We start from the raw sequence: 21,495 nt of genomic DNA on the forward strand, positions 1-21,495 counted from the left end.
GCCGCCCCACCTGGTGCTGGTAGAGGCAGACGTTACCGAAGCCGCCGGTGCCCAGGCGGTCGCGCATCTCCCAGGGCCCGCAGCCGCCCGCCGGCTGCCCCCGCAGCGCCGCCCCGCCGGGGGCCCGCTCCGCGCCGCCGCCGGGCCCGGGGGGGGCGCCCCGCTCCATCGCAGCCACTCGGCGCCACCGGCACTCCGCCTTTATTGCCGCGTCACCGCGCGCGCCCGCCCGCCCGCCAATAGCCGCGCGCGTCCGCCGCCGCCGTCAGCGCCGCCGTCAGGCCCGGAGGGCGAAGTCGAAGGGCTGGAAGTCGCGGCGGAAGGCGCGGGCCTGCGCCGCCTCCTCCGCCCGCTCCGCCTCGCACCGCCGCCAGTCGGCCCGCTGCGGCAGCGCCAGCAGCGCCTCGCTCGCCAGCACCTCCCTGCAAGCACAGCCGGCGTCACCGCCGACGTCACGCGCCGGGCGTGCCGTCAGCGCCGCGCCCCGCGAGGCCGGGGAGGGCAGGAAGGCAGAGGGGAGGAGGGGAGGCACCGACCTGCCGAAGTGCAGCGGGAAGCGGCCGCGGATGCGGTGGAAGAGCTTCTCCCCCGTGTCCAGCTCCACGTAGAAGTACGGCGTCCCCGGCTGCGCCACCTGCGGGGAGAGAGACCGGGAGGGGGGGTCCGCCGGGCAGCCCCGCACCCCCGGCAGCGCCGCGGCCTCCCACCAGCGAAGAGCACGGGTTTCGGAAAAGGGCAGGTGTCTTCTAACCAGAGAGGATTTCCTTCAGAGAGGAAACTCGGCAAAACAAACCAGCCAACCCAGAGACACCAAACCGCATCAGTGGCTGACATCAAACTAACTTCCAGGGGGTGACGAAGCGATGGAGCGCTTTCTGCTAGGCTCATCAGTAGAGGATGCGCACAGGGCGCAACTGTAATATTTTTTTTGTGGTTTAGTTCTGCAGCTAGCTACCACTACAGAGTCACTGAAGGAGAGAGCCAGGCAGTCCTGATCATTCCGAGCTAAGTCATCCTGTACTAATACAGCTCATTTTTAGAGGAAGAAAAGCACGTGAAGAGACTACGTTCGCATTTCTTGGCTAAAAAATCAGCCTCTGAGCTTGCCACCGTGGGCATCAATAGCTGCAACGGCTTGGAAAGAGACAAGCACACACAAAGGCTATTTCCTGCGGCTGCTGCAGATCAGGTCTCCCTGTCACCACTGAGCACAAATTAAAAAAAACCCTACATCACTACTGGCTCATTTCTCTGATATAACAGGAAGATTTATTTCAAATTCTTATGCAAGGGAACCTAAAGCTACCTGATGTGCAGCAGCATAGAAAGGGGGTTGGGGTTTGGTGTCAGAAGGAATGAATTCAGCAAGCCCTACACGCAGCTAGAACAATTGTCAGATAAACAATGCATCTGTTCATGGGAACTGCAAAATACATCTGGCACATCTCCAAATCAAGTCTACAATGATCTGCCTCCAACAGTTTAACCCTACCATGCAAAGTGACCTCGGGGAAACGGCAGCCTAGACAGGACAGAGGGAAAGTAAGTAACAGGTGAAATCTTGTCTCATACTTGCGTGATATCTGAGTGCTCTGGGATTTCTAATAATTCAATCTGTTGTTCCTGTGCCTGTGAAATAAAGGACTCTTTGATGTCTTCGGTAGTACAGTGGTCCAATGGGACAGGAATCACCTGGAGAGGGAGGACAATGTTTCCATAAAAGGAAGAAAAGGCAAAACAAACTACTTACAGAAAACAATCAATCCATCACTGGAGCTGCTACGCTCCTCAGTACTGCTCAGCATCATCAAACAAGACAGGTGAGCACCTATCTGTACAGGCTTAAACTTACGAGATTTTTTTTTCTGTAGGAGCTGAACAAAAAGCTGAAAACTAAAAGCTTGAAAAAGTTCTCAGCACAGCCTGCTCCATTCTGATCTCTGTGGTAGTTTAAGGCCGCTCTGATATAGTTACAGATCTGCCACATACAGAAACCACCACAATAAACCCCGAAGTGATTGACACACAAGGACAAAAAAAAAATCAAATCAAAGGGCTGGTAGACAGTGACCAAAGTTCTGCACGTATCTGGATTTTCAGCCTACTTCAGCTACAAATGCAAGCACCACAGTTCGTGTGCCAGTGTGATACAATCAGAGCAAAGTCTTGCAACCTATCTGAAAACCGTGCGGACTTTTTAACCAGTTCTGAGTTTTCCTCACCCACTCAACACAACCAATGCTGTGCTGCTGTAACAGGAAGAATTAAATGACTGTGGCTGAAGCAGCACACCGGTTTTATTTTTGCTCTGGCACTATCTGTGGGTAGGATGACTTCTCTCCATACTCTGGGAAGTCACAAAATAAAGAGGGAAATTTGAAGGTGAGCTTTCTTCTTCGATTCATTTGCAGGTAAGTGCAAGTTTATATTCTCCCAGGGTGACACTGAAACCATACCTGTAGCTGCAGATGCTGACTCCTATAGTTTCTTTCAAATAGGACATATCTCTTTCCCTTGCTTCTGAAAAATTCCTTTAGGGCAGACTTGTACTTGGTCACTTCTTCCACCACCTCCGAGGACAAGTCAACCACTGACTGATAGTGCCCGATCGGCAAAATCAAGACGTGATCAGGTAATAAGCCACCTTTGGCCAGGGCAAGATAGCACTAGAGTGAAACAATGCACACTGGTTACTCACTGCAAGCAACGCTCACTTACCATGCTGTGGAAATTTACTCTCTGACTGCATTGTGAGTATCCCCCAGCCTGGCAATTCTGCCTCGGGAACTGGAAAGTGTTCTCTATGCCACTTATTAGGGATTGTTTATTACCAATTTATTAATTACTAGAGGAATGAGAAAGAGAGGGGAACTGCTTAAGGATCAAAAAAAAAAATTTTTTTTTGAGTGCCATAGAATGCCTTGTCTGCAGGAAAGCAGCTGAGTGAGCTTCACCACTGAGGCTAGAATTTCTTACTATGACGAGAAAATCCACTTGAAAATTGTTAACAGCTTTTAAAATAAGCCCGTGGACAAACCTGTTCCTGTAGGAATTTGTGGATTATGCTATGCAGGAGCAATAACTTTAAGCAAAGTGAATATACTAATGACTGAATTAATTTCCAAGATGTACTTCCAGATGTCAACTTTAAAGCTATCTTACCTTTTGTTTAATCTATACATAACAAAACTGAAACCAATCATCCCAGGGAGATCTGGCATAACTCCAGTGCATCCTGCTGCCACAGCAGGTCCCAGTTAACACTGAGTTCATGCTGGAAAAGTTCTGCCAGATGGTAACAAAAGCAAACCATGAGGGCTGGCACAGCAGAAAGTGTTCTGGCACGATAATCCAGCCCTGCTGCTGGAGCAAAATTTCATGCTTCATTTTTTAAAAGACTTTATCTACTTAAGTCTTTTGTAGGGGATATGCAGGGAAACTGAAAACAAAATCAAGAGTCAGCTTCAAATAAAGTTTGTTTCTTTTTTTAAGATTTAAAATTGGAGCTTGATATCTTAAATTACCATGTCTTAGCAAGATTCTGCCGTCGTGTAGCAAAGAACGTGCTACAGGTACTTACATGCGTGCCGATACTAACAACCAAGTGCTTCTCAACTTCTGGGCTGGCGAGGCAGAACCAGCAGGGCCCTGTGGGCTGTGCTTTATCGGGAGAGGAAAAAGAGAAACAAGTGTTAGCACAAGGCTTATTTGTCAGAACAAGGAACGGAACAAGATCTGGAAGAGCTGTTATTTTTCCAGCCACCGTTCCCAGTTGATAAAGTGCTGAAGTTGTCAGAAGAACACGGCTCCTGGAAGCAGATCTGGTCAGAGAACTGGTGCCTCTGGGAAATTCCAGCAAGAGAGGAGGTGGCAGCAGTCACACCCTTGCTGACTGCCATTCTAATTGAAGGCTCTAATTTAATGGAAGAGCACTAATTCCAGGAATTTAATGGTTACAGCTCACTAATAAGAAAGCACCAGCGAATTTAAACAAAAAAATCAAAAAGAGGTAAAATTACTGCCTAGGTACAGACGAGAACAGACACTGTCAAACAGACTTGTCAGATCTGGCCTATTCATAACACTCAAAACACTTGGATTCACACCCAAACTGCAATACCTGAGCTGACCTTTAATATAAGTTGATGGCATTGTTAAGCTAGGACTCTCCTTAGGGTCAAACACTATATTCACATCCTCTGCAGGTTGTGTACAAGAATAGATAAGAAGCTTTGCAGATGCAGTAAACATGACGGGGCTCTCCCAAGAACTGCAGGAAACCAAACGTCCAATTCTGAGGTTTGTTTCTGAGCAGAACAGTGTAACAAGGCTCTCTTCTCATAACATCAAACTCCAGAAGACCTTGGAACTTGTATGAATATGCACAATGGCACAGTATGTCCTACAGAAATGATATGGGAAAACAAGAAAACCCGCATGCATTGTTTCATCAAATCTGATTGCCATTACAGCCAGTTGTGCCTCTGCAGGCACATACAGAGCAATGACACTGCACTTGTTTCAGCATAAAGTAATTTAGCCTGTAGAACTGTTATGTGCAAGGACTACGCAAAGGGTTTGGAAATCTAATAAATAAAAACTGAACAACTTAGTCTCACGTAACAAAGGCAACCAGACTGATCTACCAGAGGCATTTTTGAAGAATGCCTTCTTACCCACTGGCAGTGGGAATAGTTTTCACAGAAACAAAAGGGGAGGCCGACACCTACATTTGCATTTTAAGCCCAAATTTCTTTATAATTGAGACCAACATTTCTAAAAACACATGCTTGCAATAACACTGTCATTGAGGAGTCACAATCCTTAGAGATTTCATTTCAATTTCTTCAAGTCAGACAAACCCTAATGAGATTTACAGCACAGAAATACATTCATTAATACTTCATGAACTCACAGGACAGAAAACTAAAGTGGTGTTTCAAGAGCTCATCAGCACCATGATCCAGTCTCTTGCAGTCCCTCTGAATGGAAACATCCTGCTTTGTGAAACTGCCTTTTGTCATGTTCAGAGGGTAAATGGCATCGGCCCAACCTCAACCACTACAGATCCAACTAGCTTTTAAACTATACTTTTGGCTTTTCTTTCACCTATTGATTATCAGGTTTGTAGGAGAAAAGGGACCTTTCATTCCTCTGTATTCCCACAGCAACCAGTACAGTGACAGAGCACATCGGCAAGCTGACATATACAGCTCAACAGCTTGAGAAAAATGAAGAGGGAGATGGTCCAATGCCTCAAAGGGAAGAGCCCAGGAAAAAAGCATCCACATACTTACGGGGTTTTTTGGCTTGTTTGGGTTGGGAGTTCCCGCTCTCTTTCCCACTTGAGGGACGTTTCTTTCCCTGGTGCTTGCTCAAATCAAAGAAAAACTGACAAGCTGGTTCTTCCTGTTAGAAAATGAAAACCAAACCCCTTTATAACTGCATCACAGAGAGTCACAGTATATACAAGAATTTGCTTTTTCCTGAAGAGGTGTGTAACCACCTTTGAAAAGCTTCAACAGCAAAAGCATCGATATCCTGTAAGAGAATGAACTGAGCTCTCTCAGTAACGCAGCAGACTTTGCCTGCCTGGATACACAGCCTCAGCCAGGGAAAAAATTACGTGAAGCTGCCCCAAATCGCCACATTCTCCTATTTAGCCTCATGCTGAACACTCAGAATTGCTTGATTTTATGGATTATTCAAATCTCTTTTTGACTTGACAGCCAGTACCAAAAGAATGTCTTTATATCTTAGAGATGTCTCTCAACAGACTCACACAAAGGCTGAAACCATTTGACTAAGCTGTCACGTATGGCAAAATGCCATTAGGAGGCTTCAATGCTGCAGAGGAAAGCACTTGGGAAGAGGAACGCAAAGAGCAGGGCTGCTCATGCCCGCTTGGCTTGGCTCCCACAGGGAAGCACAACTGCAGTGTAAAATCCAACCCAACTGGCACGTACAGCAGAAACTTCACAAGCTTTTGTGCCTGTCTCCAGTTGGATATTGAAGCTCAAAGATACAATAATTTTTGCTTCCATCAAGTTATTGACTGTTTGGTCTATTTAAAGGCTTACTGCCAGGAGCTGAACACAACAGCAAATCTCAGCCAATGATTTCCCAATTTGGTTTCTCTACATTATGTTAAGACATACAGGCATAACTATTCACACGTCCGCATTAGCAGAGTTATCCCACAATGCTTAGAGGACAAAACATGCTCTGCGCAATGAACATAAGCCACTTGTCTGATGATCAGATTATGAAGTTGGGGATTTCAAAGCTTCTGACACCAACAGCTCGGTGTTCAGGCCTCAGGAAGGAACCCCTCTGCCCTCAGGTGGCAAGCAATCAATATTTAAAGGAGCATGAAGGTTGTAACTTAGGACGCACCACAAAAAAAAACCAAAACCACACAGTACCCAACACCTAGCTCACCAGCATCGAAGGATACAGTGGAAATGCAGTATCAAAAAAAGATAGCACCTGAGTAGCCAGCAGTCTAAGGGAGAAAATTGGGGGCCAACTGCAAAGTTGACAAGCTCAGAAAGAACAAGACTGCATGCAGAGGTGCCCATAGGGGACAGTCCTGACAAGCAAGCAGATCTAACTACAGCATCACCATGCAGACCTACAGGGAGAATCACAGAAGGGTTTGGGTTGGAAGGGACTGTTTAAGCTTGTCTAGTCCAACCCCCTGCAATGAGCAGGTTGCTCAGAGCCCCGTCCAACCTCACCTTGAATGTTTCCAGGGAGGAGGCATCTACCACCTCTCTGGAACCTGTGCCAGTGTTTCACCACCCTCAGCGTAAAATTTTTTTCTTATATCCAGTCCCAAACTACCCTCTTTTAGTTTAAAACCATTACCCCTTGTCCTATTGCTACAGGCCCTACTAAAAAGTCTGTCCCCATCTTTCTTGTAAGACCCTGTCCTGGTTTTGGCTAAGAGAGAGTTAATTTTCACCAGAAGCTGGGACGGGACACAGCCAGGACAGGTGACCCAAACTAGCCGAAGAGGTATTCTATACCATATGACGTCATGCTCAGCATAAAAGGGTGCTAGTCAGGGAGGGGCAGCACAGCTCCAGGACGGTCTCTACACCGCAGCCAGGGAGAACGGCCCTACCTGGAATCTCTGGCAGAAAGCACCAGGGGAGACTCGAGGCTGACCCCTGGGGTTTTGGAGTCGGGCATACAGAGGATCCGAGGCCCACTACACTCCAACTGAAAAAGAGATATTGGCAGCATATGAAGGGGTCGGAGCTGCTTCAGAGGTGGTTGGTACCAAAGCACAGCTTCTTCTGGCACCCCGACTGCCGGTGCTGGGCTGGATGTTCAAAGAGAGGGTCCCCTCTACACACCATGCAACTGATGCTATGTGGAGTAAGTGGGTCACACCGATCACACAGTGGGATCGAGCAGGAAACCCCAATTGCCCAGGAACCCTGGAAGTGATCACAGACTGGCCAGAAGGCAAAGACTTCCGAATGTCACCAGAGGAGGAGGTGACATGCGCTGAAGAAGACCCAGCATATAATAAACCAACAGAAGATGGGAAGCCATACACCCTGTTCACTGATGGGTCCTGTTGCATTGTGGGAAAGCATTAGAGGCGGAAGGCTGCTGTATGGAGTCCTACACGACGAGTTGCAGAAGCTGCTGAAAGAGAAGGAGAATCAAGCCAGTTTGCAGAGATGAAGCCATCCAGCTGGCTCTAGAGAACTGCTGCTGAACAAGAACAGTGGCCAATGCTCTGCCTCTCTACTGACTCATGGATGGTGGCCAATGCCCTGTGGGGGTGGTTACAGCAATGGAAGCAGAGCAGCTGGCAGCGCAGAGGCAAACCCATCTGGGCTGCCCCATCGTGGCAAGATATTGCTGCCCAGCTAGAGAAGCTGGTTGTAAAAGTACGTCACGTAGATGCCCCCATACTCAAGAGTCGGGCCACTGAGGAACATCACGACAACCAGCAGGGGATCAGGCTGCCAAGATTGAAGTGGCTCAGGTGGATTTGGACTGGCAACATAAGGGTGAATTATTTATAGCTCGCTGGGCCCATGACACCTCAGGCCATCAAGAAAGAGATGCAACATATAGATGGGCTCGTGATCGAGGGGTGGACTTGACCATGGACACCATCTCACAGGTTATCCATGAATGTGAAACATGCGCTGCAGTCAAGCAAGCCAAGCGGGTAAAGCCTGTCTGGTGTGGAGGACGATGGCTGAAATATCAATATGGGGAGGCCTGGCAGCAACTGGCGCCCAGCAACTTCCTTGAACTCGACATCTTCAACCCGCAGACTGCGGGCACGGGCCCTGCCAGATACACCAGCCGCAAACTGGATACAGCCGTAACAATCCAACAGCACACACCATCGCTCCTGCCCAGAGAGACTGTTATGACAGATGGAGCCCCAAGTCACGGATTAAATGAACTCAACGGACATCACAGAGGGATGGCCTACAGACTAAGGGAATGATATATGTGCGTGTATATATATACACACCAAAGACAGGGAAAGCGGTGGTGATTAATTGGGAAGTGTAGGATCTGGGCATGATGTCGATGGTATAGAATTAGGGGTGGATAATGTCCTGGTTTTGGCTAGGGTAGAGTTAATTTTCACAAGAAGCTGGGAGGGGACACAGCCAGGACAGGTGACTCAAACTAGCCAAAGGGATATTCCATACTATATGATGTCACACTCAGCATAAAAGGAGGATAGGTAGGGATGGGTGTCATGGCTCCAGGATGGTCTGAATGCACGATCGGTCTTGGGTGAGAAAACTGCATTGTGTATCAGCCCTCCTGTATATTCTGTTCTAACTACTGTTGTTGTTATTCTTCTCTTCCTTTGCCATCCCAGTAAACTGTCCTTATCCGAACCCACGAGTTTTACCTTTGTCTTCAGATTCTCTTCCCCATCCCACTAAGTGGGGAGGGGTAAGCAAGCAGCCACGTGGTGCTCAGCTGCCAGCTGGGGCTAAACCATGACAGCGCCCTTTAAGTATTGAAAGGCCACAGTAAGGTCTCCCCGGAGCCTCCTCTTCTCCGGGCTGAACAACCCCAACTCTCTCAGCCTGTCTCCATAGCAGAGGTGCTCCAGCCCTTGCACCATCTCTGTGGCCTCCTCTGGACTCGCTCCAACAGCTCCATGACCTTCTTGTCCTGGGGACCCCCAAGCTGGATGCAGCACTGCAGGGGGGTCTCACCAGAGCGGAGTAGAGGGGCAGAATCCCCTCCCTCGACCTGCTGGTCACGCTGCTGGGGATGCAGCCCAGGACACGGTTGGCTTAAGAAGGGGCAAACTGTAACAAACTCCCATGCATTGCATCTATACAGTTTGGTTGATGCAAATAGTTTACACAGAACCCTGAAGTGTTTTGGACAGGAACATTCCAACGTTAAAGGTAAACACTGTTCTAAGCTCCCTGAACACAGAGAGCAAAACCAGAACGCACACATGAAGGAGAATGCAGCAGTACCTCTGCACACACGGGTGCTTTGGTCTTCTGTGCCTCTTTCCGTAATTTTTGGTATGGGTTTTCGGTGACGTCCTGTGGCTGTTTCACCAGCTCTGCAGGGTCCATCAAGCTCATCGGCACAATGCTGAAGGCATAGAGATACTAGAATGAAAACAAACAGCTCAAATGTAAGCAGCTTTTGCCATGACTGAACTCTGAAGAGGTCAGCTGTGAACTAAGCCACCCTGAAACGATTAACACACAACTTAGCACTGCAAGAACTCAGCAAATCAGTGTTTAAGCTAAGGCAGGACATGAAAAACACTCCCTGTGCCAGTCTCCCACCCAGTGCAACCAAGAGTTTATGCAATGCTTCCAAGTGGCTCACTCCTTTCACATTAAGGAAGGATCTTTTTGAAAAGCAGCAGTGTATCCTACTTGAAAAAGGAATGACCTTGATCCTTGCCTGTTTCCATGCCTTCTATCTGTCCAGAACTCCTGGACCTTTTTTTGTTACCAGGTCTGGTTCCTATACCTTCTTAACCACTAGTAACCTGTCCTTCTATACCAATATTCTGTAACTTTCTTAAGGGGAGGAGAGAAACAAGTTTTTTAAAAAAAACCCAAAAACCCAAGAAAACAGCCCCTTCCCACCCCAGAAGTTAGTTATTTTCAGTCATTTGTAAGGGCTCCTTCGGAATTTTGCTTCCTTCCTAAAGCATGCCATGCAAACAGAAAATACATAAAGCAGCTGGGGATGAAGAAGGAAGAGCAGTTTTCTAACCACTTTCCTCTGCAGCTGTCTTCACAGTTACATGCCATTTGACCAGGCAGAGAAGAACGACGGTGCCTCAGAACCCATCTTGCAGCCCTCACCATTTGCCCATTATGTCAGAAGGATATCTGTTACTCAATTGAGACAGATAACTCCACTTCAGTCAAGCTTTTAAGTGATCGATGCTGTCCTCTAGCTAGCCAAAGCTGGGCTTACCGGCCTATTACTCGTATTTGAGAAAAGAAGAAAGATTCAAGAGTGTCAGTACCTTTTTTTTGCTTGTATTGCCAACATCAGCAAGTGCAATAAACCTGCTCACATGCTGTGGGGTCTCCTGTAGCACTGTGTGATTTCTGTAAGGAGGCAAAACATGATTGTACTGCCATAACAACATAGAAAACGACAGTGGGAAAATGACGTGTCGTCCACGAAGCTACTCAGACAGCATGTCAGCCACATACAGTTTTTGGCCAAGAACAAGGAAGCTTGAGGACAGACTCAGTCATGAAATCTAACAGCAAACAGCTGCACAGACCAAAATGGCATCTCACTGCAGTCCAAATACAGAGATGAGAGGACAATTCATTAGTGTGAAAACAGCTACACCTTTAAAGTGTTTCCTGTGGCAAGGACAATAATCTTACCCAACATTAACACGACAACCTTAGTTTTATTTGTAGGTTGTTCTGACATCTACCTTATGTCACTAGTCACATTTTATACACAAAGTTATGACTGAAGACACCAGTCTCTTCACCACACAAGGCAGCAGGAATTATGGTAATAAGATGCATCTGAGAAACAATCTTGACCCTGTGTTGGGGCTGGATGACTTCATAAAATTATTTTTAAAGTTGTCCTCATGTGTTCTTTAAAAATTGAACTCTTACTAGAAAATAAATGAGATGTCACATGGTCTTACTAACCTGTAAGGAAGTCTTTCGTAATAGGCCTTCTCCAGGGCAGCAAAGTGGTACCTTGGTTTGAGACTTGCAGCTAGATCAGATACTAACTTGGAGCCACATTTCTTGGTATCTATTTCTCCCTACAAAATACAAACCAAGTTTTATTTAAAAAACCCTGTCAGGTTACAGTGAAAAGAAACACTTTTATACAGAACTGCATGCTGGAGATGTAGAGACTGACTTTAGTGGTCACCATTCGCTGGAAGTGGAAAAAAAAAAGTCAAAAGGGCTCAATCCCTTATCATCAACCAGAGCCGACTCAATTATTCCGTTCTGTGTACTCAGGGTTTGCATCCAGTTGTTTCATCAATCCAAGTTTGTCATATTTTCCTTCTCTCGGTCTTGTGAAGCCAGGGCAGCACAGAGCGAGTTTCGCAAACACCAATACATGTCAAAAATCATTAAGACAAGTTTTGATCACATGCCCATAGTGCCAAAGTTTTAGTGCATGAGTCAAGCAAATAGCTTGCAGCAGGCATGGCAGAGGGGAGCCCACAGGTGTCTGCACTGAGGGCTGGCTGCTTCTAGAAAATGGCCAGAGCTATGAAGCCTCTCAGGAAAAGGAAACCCACAGTCTCCTCCAGGGAGTCAATTCTCATCCATGCAATTTAGCAACGCACACTGGTTTTGCTGAAGGAGAAACTTCACGTGACAAAGAGCAAGAGATCTAATTGTTCATTCCTCAAACTTCCCGCTTGGAGTGTCAATATTTCAGTGTCTGAGTGCACAAGGGAATCTCCAAGACTTATTACTGAAATCCTCAGGTGATAAAGTACACACTCCAACAAGATGCGTATTTGAATATAATCACTATTAATACACTCCTCTGTTAATTCAAGTCAGAACATGCTCAGAAAATTCATGCCAAGGGAAGCTAAGTGTGGAATGATACACTGAACTACTACAGAGAATCCCCATGGGAATTTGAGACCTGAGTTTTCTTTTTAAGCCAGAACACCCCTACAACTTGTTTCTCTCCAACTCCCAAGGCTAGAGAGGTTGGTTTATTTGGGGGGGGGTGTTTGTGTGGAAGATAAGGAAGGGTTCTTAATGCTTTTAGACTGAGAATAATACCTCTTTTTGGATGTTGGAAGATACTGAGAGGAAGCAAAAAGCATACTTTTGCCATGGTATGTGGCCTTGCTCTCCAGAAAGATTTCAGCTCACCTGAACTTAGGACTGGGAAGTCACCTCTGCTGAGGAACATTAACAACAGAAAATTTGACACAAATGAAACAACATCCTCAAACTCCAGAGAGAGGAAGAACCAGACCATTTAGTACAGCTGACTGATACTTAAGGAAATAAACAACAAAATGCTTAAAAAGTTTTGAAGGGGGGAGAAAGAATGACTTAATGTTAAGTGGTACAGAAGATGCTTGGAGCACAGCATTCCACATGACAGACTAGCAGCATCAGTCTACAGCTACTGCAACCAACTGAATTCAGAGCAACATTTGTGATCAGATGAAAGGTACTGACTCTTAATTTTTCAGGCAGGGACAGATAAAACCCCCTGAAGTTTCACAAATCCCCCTCCCCATTGGTCCTTCTTCTCTGAAGAACCAGAACATCCGCTGTCTGGTTTTTTACTCTCAGCTTTCTCAAGCACTTGGAGATAGCCCAATAGCCCAAATTGCTACAGCAAGCAGAAAGGCAATCCTTCATTAAATCCATCTGGAAACCCATTCCACCAGAAAACAGAACACTTACCGCACTGTTGGCAAAAGTCCCCACATCTCTGGGCCAGGGGGACGTCAGCAATATATCCACACCTTTGAAGTTTGGGGTTGATAACAAAGATGTTTTTAATTCTGTCACATCCTTTGCGCTAAAACTGTAGGCAGGAGCTGGCTCATCCTGGGACTCAGTACCACTCAGGTATGCAATCTGCAGTCCAGAAGTACCACTGTAAAGACCTCGACGGCCTGCATCGAAACACAGGCATGCACTCAAGATGTAGACATTGCAAGTAATCTCTTAGTCGCATCACAGACAGATGACCAAATTCAGTGGTCCTGCATTACTTGCACTGAAACTATTCTTACAGACAGCTCATTTTCCGTGCCCATCAGCTGCGGTCAAGACATGTTTTAGCAGAGCGGCTCACACCCAACCCTGCCTACAGTGAAGCAGCTGTTCATACAACCCTCAGTCTTCTTTCCTCACTGCTATCTTGCTTCCCAAAAAATCAATCCATATCAAAAGCTCAGTACGAAGGCCGAGTAAAAAAAAGGTAACTGCAAGTGCCCTTACTTGTTATGGTTTTTTGTCAGGTGGCATTCTAGAAAGAAAGTAGTTTTTCCTTTTAGCTTTGCTACAGCTTCATTACCTTTAATGTAGACACTTCTTACCTCTGCTACTCCAGTACAGCCTCAGAGCAAAGCAAAATCACACTTCAAGTAGGAAACCTTCCCTATACAAAGACAGCCACGCTATGGGAATAAGATATTCTCAAAGAACAGCTTTTTTCAACTGCTTTTCCTTTTGGTTAGCAAGTTCAGTGTTAGACAACAACAACAACAAGCAGGGTTCTCTTTCACACTTTACATAGCAGATTGTACTAGCCCTTCAAGATAGAGTTCAACACCAGTCTGAACCCCATGGCAAGAAATGCCACCTTAAAACTTCCAGAAAAAAAGGAAGCGCTTTGAAGTGGGAAGATCAGAAAACGTTCATGAAAGCACCACCAGGTTAATACACATCCCTGATCACAAATCACCAGCAGCCTTACCTAAATAAGTGATGTTCTCAGCCAACTCACAGCCACTGACGTCTGGAAAATAGTTCACAGTCTCTTGGTTGTTAGCACCAAGCACGTAGGTTGGAATTGGAGCTGAGGAAGAAAACTACATGCACTCAGTCTGCTTCAATTCAAGTACATCAGCACAAGTTCAGTCCACATTTACTAGGAATTGCAGCAGGTCCCATCCATTCCTACAGACCCCAACACCACTCCTTTGCAGTGTGCTGAGGAGCAATAAGCCCAGAACAAGAAACCTTCCTTCAAAGTCCCCAAGTCTGCTGTTTCTACAGACACATATAGCACCAGCAGAGAATAACCTCTGCTTTAACTACAACTCGCTCCACTGCCTATATAAGAAGATCAGCTCTGAAATGATCCATAGCCCTAAAAACACAGGTCTTCCCTAGAGCAGTGCTCACTAGATACCAGAGCACAGGGACACCTGGTGATACAGCTTAAGCTGACCTAAATTTGTATGGCTATCAAAAAACTGCAAACCATTGAAGTTTTAGGGGAAAAGCTCACATTCATCTGCTCTTTAATTCACGTGGTAGAAGAACTTGCTGCATGACTTCACCTAGAAGTAGTGGATATAATAAAAAAAAAAAGCAATGGGAAGCATCAGTTTTAATTTCTCTATGGCTAGGTGATCAATAAAAATTGCTTTCTCCAAACACCAGTAAGCTGGTCAACAGTTCACCTCATCAGCAGGTCCTACGTTCTTCACTGAATAAAAATGAGCACTAGTTTCCTATTTAAGAAGGGAAAGCAGCAGCAATACAGCAGCTCTGCTACAGCTGTTGGTAGACTGTTGCTTGAAGTTCCAGCTCCCCCAGTCAGAAGATACAGGAGATTGCTTTCAATTGCAGAGCAGAATTTGAAAACCTTATGAACAGCTTAAAACAAAAATGAAGTGACATGAATCTTGTTTGTACCTATTTGTGTATAGGTGAGGTTATAAGCTATGGATTTTTTCAATAGTTCAAAGAGTAAAGACAATTCAAGTGAGGACGAGCAAAAATGCATCAGTCCAGGGAAGACTTTGCCGTTAACACCCACTCTTCTCCTTGCGCATGCAGGACAGCTTCCTCCGGGAGTGAAGTTCAAACCAGTAATGATTCTCCTTGTTTTCTCATAGCAACAGGAACAGAAGGCAGCATGCCTCACCAGAGCAAGTCTTCAGACACAAGTAGCAAATGGGACAGTCTCTGTTCAGACAGCTCACACAGACGCACAAACAAGTGGAGGATAACTGGGGAGTGACGCAGCAGCAGACAGGAACCGGAAGGGAAGAGTCCCAGCTCCTTTCCAGCTTGCTTCATACCAGGGGCGAGAGCCAGAGTAGCACTGAAGAGGAAAGAGGACCACTACAAATGCTCGTAAGGTAGCATTTCCCTTACAAGAGGGGTGTGAAAAGAGGCAAAGAAGTCCACATAGGACTTTTCATATCCATGGCTGGGAAAATTTCTTCAGCACAAGGGCTGCGGGGATCAAGGAGGAATGGGCAAACCCTGCTCCTTTGGAAAACCTTCTGATCTCCATGGCTGAAGAACAGAGATGCTTAGCCCGCCAGCACCTCTGCTTTCCCCTTTCTCCTCAGGCCTGAATGCAGGGAGGGTAAGAACAGCATTGCTACGCACTGTGGAGGGGTCTGCGGTGGAAGTGTGAAGGTGCAAACAGGGAAGCAACCAGGAATTTCTGTGAGGGAAACACCAGGAGTGGCAGAAGGGCTACACACTGGCAGGCGTGCTGGGATCTCACAGCCTGCTGACCAAAGCCCCATAAACATCTACATACAGGTTCTCAGCTTACCCAGGTTGAGAAAACAAGGACTGCCCTGCTGACAGCCTGACACTGTAAGGAGGCTATGGTAGGAACAGAAGTGGAGCCATAAGACACCCAGGCAAGCACACACAAGATGCTGACACCAATTAGCAGCATCCTGTGTCTCTCCTATGACTGCAAACAGAGCTGGCCAGGTGGCCCAGGCACAGGCCTTGATGCCCAAATCATGGCCAGGCAACTTGGACACACGCCTCTTTGTGCTCCCAAGTCCGAGAGCATGGCAGAAATGAGTTTTGTTTTAAAACAAACCCATCTTTCCCTCCTGTGTGAAGTTCTCCTACTTAACTGCTTTAATGTTATGCTGTTTAACTGCAGCTTCTGAAATGAAAAGCATACTGTGATGAAACAGAGAAATGGGTCACAAAATAGTGCAATCACCAGCGCCCAGAGTGACAACACCCCCTTACCTTTCTTGGCTCCTGTGCGATACTCTGCCCATTCTGTCTCTGAAGTAGAGCCGAAAAAATTCCCAACACACAAAAGCATCTAAAAACATCAGATAAAGCGAGAGTTGCCATTTGACCAAAGACACAACTTTTTCACTGACACGCTACATTGTCCTGTGACACGCAGCAGCGTTTTGTTTGGTATGGTATAGAGCTTCCTATATGTTTACCTGCACCTAGCGTTAAACGCTTAACAGCAACGTTAATGGGTTTAAACTTGGCAAAGACACAGTCGCCCTCCCACACCCTCTGCCCACAGGTTACAGCTCCTCCACCAGCCCCTTCGTGCCCGCAGCAGAGCGAGGAGTGTCACGGCCCCAGGGGGACAGGCTCAGCTCCTGCCCCAAGACCCCCAGCACACCCCCTCCACGCAGGAACTCCTCTCGCGTCACCCCGGGCAGGCTCCTGACCTCAGCCATCCCAGCGTCCCCGGTACGGGAACCCCGCGCGGAACTGCCCCACTCACCCTCTCCCGGTGCCCCGCAGGGAGCGGAGCGGGGCACCCCGCGCCCGGTCTCCCCCAGACCCCCGGAGCCTTACGTCGAAGCGGCCGCTCTTGCCCTGGATGGCCCGGACCCGCCCGAAAAGCGCCTCCAGCCGCCCCTCCACGTCGCCACACGCCAGCCTGCGGGACACGGCACCTCAGCGGCCGACACGGCACGGCCCCGCCGCGCCTCAGCAGCGGCGGCCGCCGCCGCCTCCTCCTCCTCCGCCGCCGCCTCCCCCTCCCCCTCCTCCCCCTCCTCCCCCCCCCCCCGCGGCCGCCCCGTCCCGTCCCGCCGCACTCACACACGCAGCGGCACAGCCGACATCGCAAACGTGCTCAACCCGGACAGGCGCCGCCGCACACGAACCTCCCGACGCTTCCGGGTGCGCCGCCCAAAGCGCTCCGCCGCCACTTCCGGGTGCGCCGCCCAAAGCGCTCCGCCGCCACTTCCGGGTGCGCCGCCCAGAGAGGCTGGGTGGGAGCGAGTGGGCCCGTGAGCGAGCGTCTGCCCGTGCAGGCTAAGCCGGACCATGTGCTGGGGTTAATGCTGAGGTTGTAGTGACGCTGTTTAACTTAGGGTTAACTATGCTGCACTGCTCTCCTAAGGAGGCCCATCGATCATTGGCTTTATGGTGTAAGCCGTAACTTTGTGTACACAATGCATGCCCGGCTAACGACTCCTTGAAGAAAAACTAAAAGACTGATGAAACCATCACTGAGGGGGATGGTTTATTCAGAAGCAGAGTCCTATAAATGGCAAGTTGCATCCGTTCCTGGTGGGAGTCTCCGTGGGTCAATTTCTGATTGCACTTGGAGCCCTGCTCCAGATGTGCCCCAGCTGTGGGTTGATCCCCTTCCACGTGAGGCCACACTGGCAGGGTGAGGGGCCCATGAACAGCCGTCACTCAGTAGATCCTACCACACTTCAGGCACATTAACTGAAGGGGAGTTTAGCAGACAGGTGGGACAAGACAGTCTTCAGAGATTCCTTCCCAAATGCTACTGGTGGGTGTGATTCTGTGAGTGATCTGTTTTGAGTCAGTACACCTGAAAAAAATTTTCTAACCTCCATGATAGTCATCCTCACATTCTTGGCTCTAGTTAAGAACTGACTCACACTTTGGCTCCAGATGAACTTTTCTTTCTATCAAAAACAAGAGAATTTTTTCCTTTCACACTTGGATTTTGATAGTGACTCCCAGACACTTTGGCCACCTTTTTCCTTCTAGAACATGGCTTGCTTCCAGCAACTGCTCCCCTAACTGAAGGGAGCTGAGGGTCCTCCCTGGTGCTCACCCAATGCTGGTGGCAGCTGAAGCGTATCCTGATCAATCTATGCAGGTATAGTCTGGAGAGCCAGGCCCAGCAAGGAGTTAAAGCCCATTTTGGCAAGTTGCACCATGCTGTTCCTTCACGACTTCCTCAGCTCCTGCAGCGTTGAGCCCTATGGTCAGCAGGACCCTGTGAGTCTTGTGCTGCCAGCAGGAAGGAGGAAACCAATCAGCCTTCTCCAGACCATCAGGAGAAGACCCAGGTTTGCCTCAGGCACTCATTCTATTCCAGCACCTGGACCCAGATCCTCATGGTCTCCCCACTGCATCCACCCCGACAGTGGCATCCAGGAAGTTTGCAGTCTTGCTCGAGCTGCTGGATCACACACCTCGTATCCTACTCACTGGTGATTCCAGCTTCACGTTCATTGCCATTCACACATGCCCACTAAGAGCAGAGACGGCACCAACAAAAAAGGTAGTTGGAAGTAGGCTCTAACGTGAACACAGGGTAGCGACCAAGTGCAGAGCTTTATCAGAGAAGCCTACTGACTAGCAACCTGTTTACACTCAGCCAGCCCCCTTTTTCCCCTTTTCTGTTTTCCTGTTTTGTTGCCCAACAACTTTTTTGCTAATTCTGTTTTCCTTTAGACTTAAAAGGTATTTTTCCACGACTAAAAACATTCAGAACTTATCCGAGGGTCTTAATTTCAGTATTACAAATAATACACAAATTATGGTGCTGTAGGCATCAGAGTCAAGAGAAGGCTTAAAGGGAAATTGGAAGGAGACCATTGAAGTGGGTCTGTAGAAGCGATGCTTCTGAAATTATCATAGAATCACAGAAACATTTAGGTTGGAAAAGACCTTTAAGATCATTGAGTCCAACCATTAACCTAACACTACCTAGTTCACCACTAAACCATATCCCTAACTGCCATGTCTACTCGTCTTTTAAATACTTCCAGGAATGGTGACTCAACCACTTCTCTGGGCATCCTGTTCCAGTGCTTTACAACCTATTTGGAGAAGAAACTTTTCCTAATATCCAGTCTAAACTTCCCCTGGCACAACTTGAAGCCATTTCCTCTTGTCCTATCGCTTGTTACTTGGGAGAAGTACCAACATCCACCTCATTACAACCTCCTTTCAGGTAGCTGTAGAGAGCAATAAGGTCTCCCCTCAGCCTCCCTTTCTCCAGATGAAAAAAACTGAGTTCCCTCAGCTGCTCCTCAAAGGGCTTGTGCTCTAGACCTTTCACCAGCTTTGTTGCCGTTCTTTGTATGTGCTCCAGCACCTCAATATCTTTATTGTAGCGAGTGATCCAAAACTGAAGACAGTACTTGGGGTGCTGCCTCACCAGTGCTGACTGCAGGGGGACAACGACTTCCATAGTCCTGCTGGCCACACCATTGCTCATACAAGCCAGGATGCTACTGGCCTTCTTGGCCACCTGGGCACACTGCTGGCTCATATTTTGCTGGCTATCGACCAGTACCCCCAGGTCCTTTTCCACCAAGCAGTTTTCCAGCCACTCTTCCCCCTCCCAAGCCTGTAGCATTGCTTGGGGTTCTTGTGACCCAAGTGCAGGAGCCTTGTTGAACCTCATACAGTTGGCGTCAGCCCATCGATCCAGCCTGTGCAGAACCCTCTGTAGAGTCTTTCTACCCTCAAGCAAATCAACACTTCCACCAAACTTGGTGTACTCTGCAAATTTACTGAGGCTGCACTGAATCCCCTTGTCCAGATCATTGATAAAGATATTAAAGAGAACTGGGCCCAATACTGAGCCCTGGGGAACCCTTGTGGTTGGCCACCAACTCGATTTAACTCCATTCACCACAACAATTTGGGCTCAGCCATCTAGCCAGTTTTTTATCCAGTGAAGTGTATACCTGTCCAGGCCATAAGCAGCCAGTTTCTCCAGGAGAATGCTGTGGGAAATGGTGTCAAAGGCTTTACTAACGTCCAGGTAAACAACATCCTTTCCCTCATCCACTAAGCGGGTCACCTTGTCATAAAAGGAGATCAGGTTAGTCAGGCATGATGGCACTCAATATGATATGCTTCCCTGGATCCTCCTTCTGGCCCTTCTTGTGGATAGGTGTCACATTTACTAACCTCGAATCAACTGGGACCTCCCTAATTAGACAGGACTGCTGAGAAACGATTCAAAGTGGCTTGGTGAGCACTGCCACCAGTTCGCTCAGTACCCTTGGGTGGATCCCATCCTATAGACTTGTGTATGGCTAAGTGATGTTGCAGGTCGCTGACCATTTCACCTTGGATTTTGGGGGCTTCATTCTGCTCTTGTTGCTATATTCCAGTTCAGGGGGGTGGTTACCCAGAGAACAAATGGTCTTACTGATAGCCTGACGCAAAGAATGCATTAAGTACCTCAGCCTTTTCCTCATCCTTTGTCACTATGTTTCCCCCTGCATCCAACAAAGGACGGAGATTCTCCTTAGTGCTCCTTTTGTTGTTAATGTATTTATAAAATATTTTTTATTGTCTTTTACAGCACTAGCCAGATTTAGTTCTAGTTAGGCTTTGGCCCTTTTAATTTTCTCCCTGCACAGACTAACGACATATTGGTAGTCCTCCTCAGTTACCTGCCCCTTCTTCCAAAGATCATAAACTCTTTTTTTTTTTCTTTTCCTGAGTTCCATCCAAAGTTCTCTGTTCAGTCAGGCTGGTCTTCTTCCCCACCGGCTTGCCTTTCGGCACACGGGGATGACCTGCTCCTGTGCCTTTAAGATTTCCTTCTTGAAGAATGTCCAAGGACCAAGATCCAACCCCTCCAGGACACATCCCAGGGCTGCCGCTACCCTCCTGGGGAACAAGTTCTTCCCAATACCCAACCAGAGACCACTGAAACTGCAAGTTCTGGCTTTTGCCCCTTCTTCTACACTGTCTGCCACAAGTGAGAGCAGGCTGGCTCCATCATCCTTGCAACGCCCCTTTCGGTACCTGTAAACTACCAACAGGTTGCTCCTCAGACTCCACGAGACTTCACAGGCCCAGCTACCTCAACCTCTTTGACTTATCCTTAATAAAAGGCATTGATTTGAAAAGTATTCAGGTAACAGTGCCCAGAAATTAACAACAGCCCTTGTACTTCCACTTGCTTAAGGTAAAGGCAGGCTAAGGGCTTTTTTGAGAAAATGCAGAAAAAACTTAGATCACTTTGTTTTTCTAAAACATACAACACACAACTGAAGCAACAAATAAAACTACACAGCTCCCTTCACCTTTGCCAAAATTCTTTTAAAACATAGATATTTCAGCATACCCGTGAAGTAAGTATTTTGGCAATCGCTCCACTGCAACGACAAGAAACTCTGAAACTGAAGCTAAGCTGCTCACTCGCAATAGGTTTCTCTCCACTGCTTCTGGATGGGTCTTCTAAGGAAGTCTTGCTTTCAACCCGGCAATCCTGATTGCTCTTTCTCTCTGGTACCACACACCTCTCTCCAGCTTCCACCTGACA

At 47.6% G+C, this 21,495-nt stretch overlaps 2 protein-coding genes and 1 non-coding gene across 6 annotated transcripts in view; all 3 read right to left on the reverse strand.

The window, feature by feature from the left end:
• CHUK (component of inhibitor of nuclear factor kappa B kinase complex) overlaps positions 1-241 on the reverse strand; it is a 32,149-nt gene extending 31,908 nt beyond the window's left edge. The window contains exon 1 of one of the 2 annotated variants that reach the window (XM_054832190.1): positions 11-241. In XM_054832190.1, the coding sequence (XP_054688165.1) occupies positions 11-169 (159 nt within the window). In that variant the 5' untranslated portion in view covers positions 170-241. The remainder of the gene's footprint in view (positions 1-10) is intronic. The other variant, XM_054832191.1, reaches the window with a different exon arrangement.
• Positions 186-17,126, reverse strand: CWF19L1 (CWF19 like cell cycle control factor 1). Of its 3 annotated transcripts, XM_054832194.1 has the most exons (14): positions 17,037-17,126; positions 16,788-16,872; positions 16,209-16,287; positions 13,945-14,046; positions 12,924-13,138; positions 11,172-11,290; positions 10,514-10,598; positions 9,492-9,632; positions 5,298-5,409; positions 3,581-3,660; positions 2,457-2,666; positions 1,573-1,692; positions 537-634; positions 186-422 (listed from the first exon to the last, which is right to left on the reverse strand). In XM_054832194.1, the coding sequence occupies exons 1-14, from the start codon at positions 17,057-17,059 to the stop codon at positions 278-280; spliced, it is 1,614 nt and encodes a 537-aa protein (XP_054688169.1). In that variant the 5' UTR covers positions 17,060-17,126; the 3' UTR covers positions 186-277. The 3 variants fall into 3 exon arrangements, with proteins under 3 accessions (XP_054688169.1, XP_054688170.1, XP_054688171.1); XM_054832195.1 differs by lacking the exon at positions 13,945-14,046; XM_054832196.1 differs by lacking the exon at positions 17,037-17,126 and having other exon boundaries at positions 16,714-16,846.
• LOC129209079 (small nucleolar RNA SNORA12) lies at positions 1,864-2,005 on the reverse strand. The gene has a single exon (XR_008577977.1). It is a non-coding gene; the product is annotated as a small nucleolar RNA SNORA12 (small nucleolar RNA).
• Positions 17,127-21,495: the final 4,369 nt, after the last annotated feature.

This window comes from Grus americana, chromosome 7, assembly GCF_028858705.1.
Source record: "Grus americana isolate bGruAme1 chromosome 7, bGruAme1.mat, whole genome shotgun sequence".
Classification (NCBI taxonomy): Eukaryota; Metazoa; Chordata; class Aves; order Gruiformes; family Gruidae; genus Grus; species Grus americana.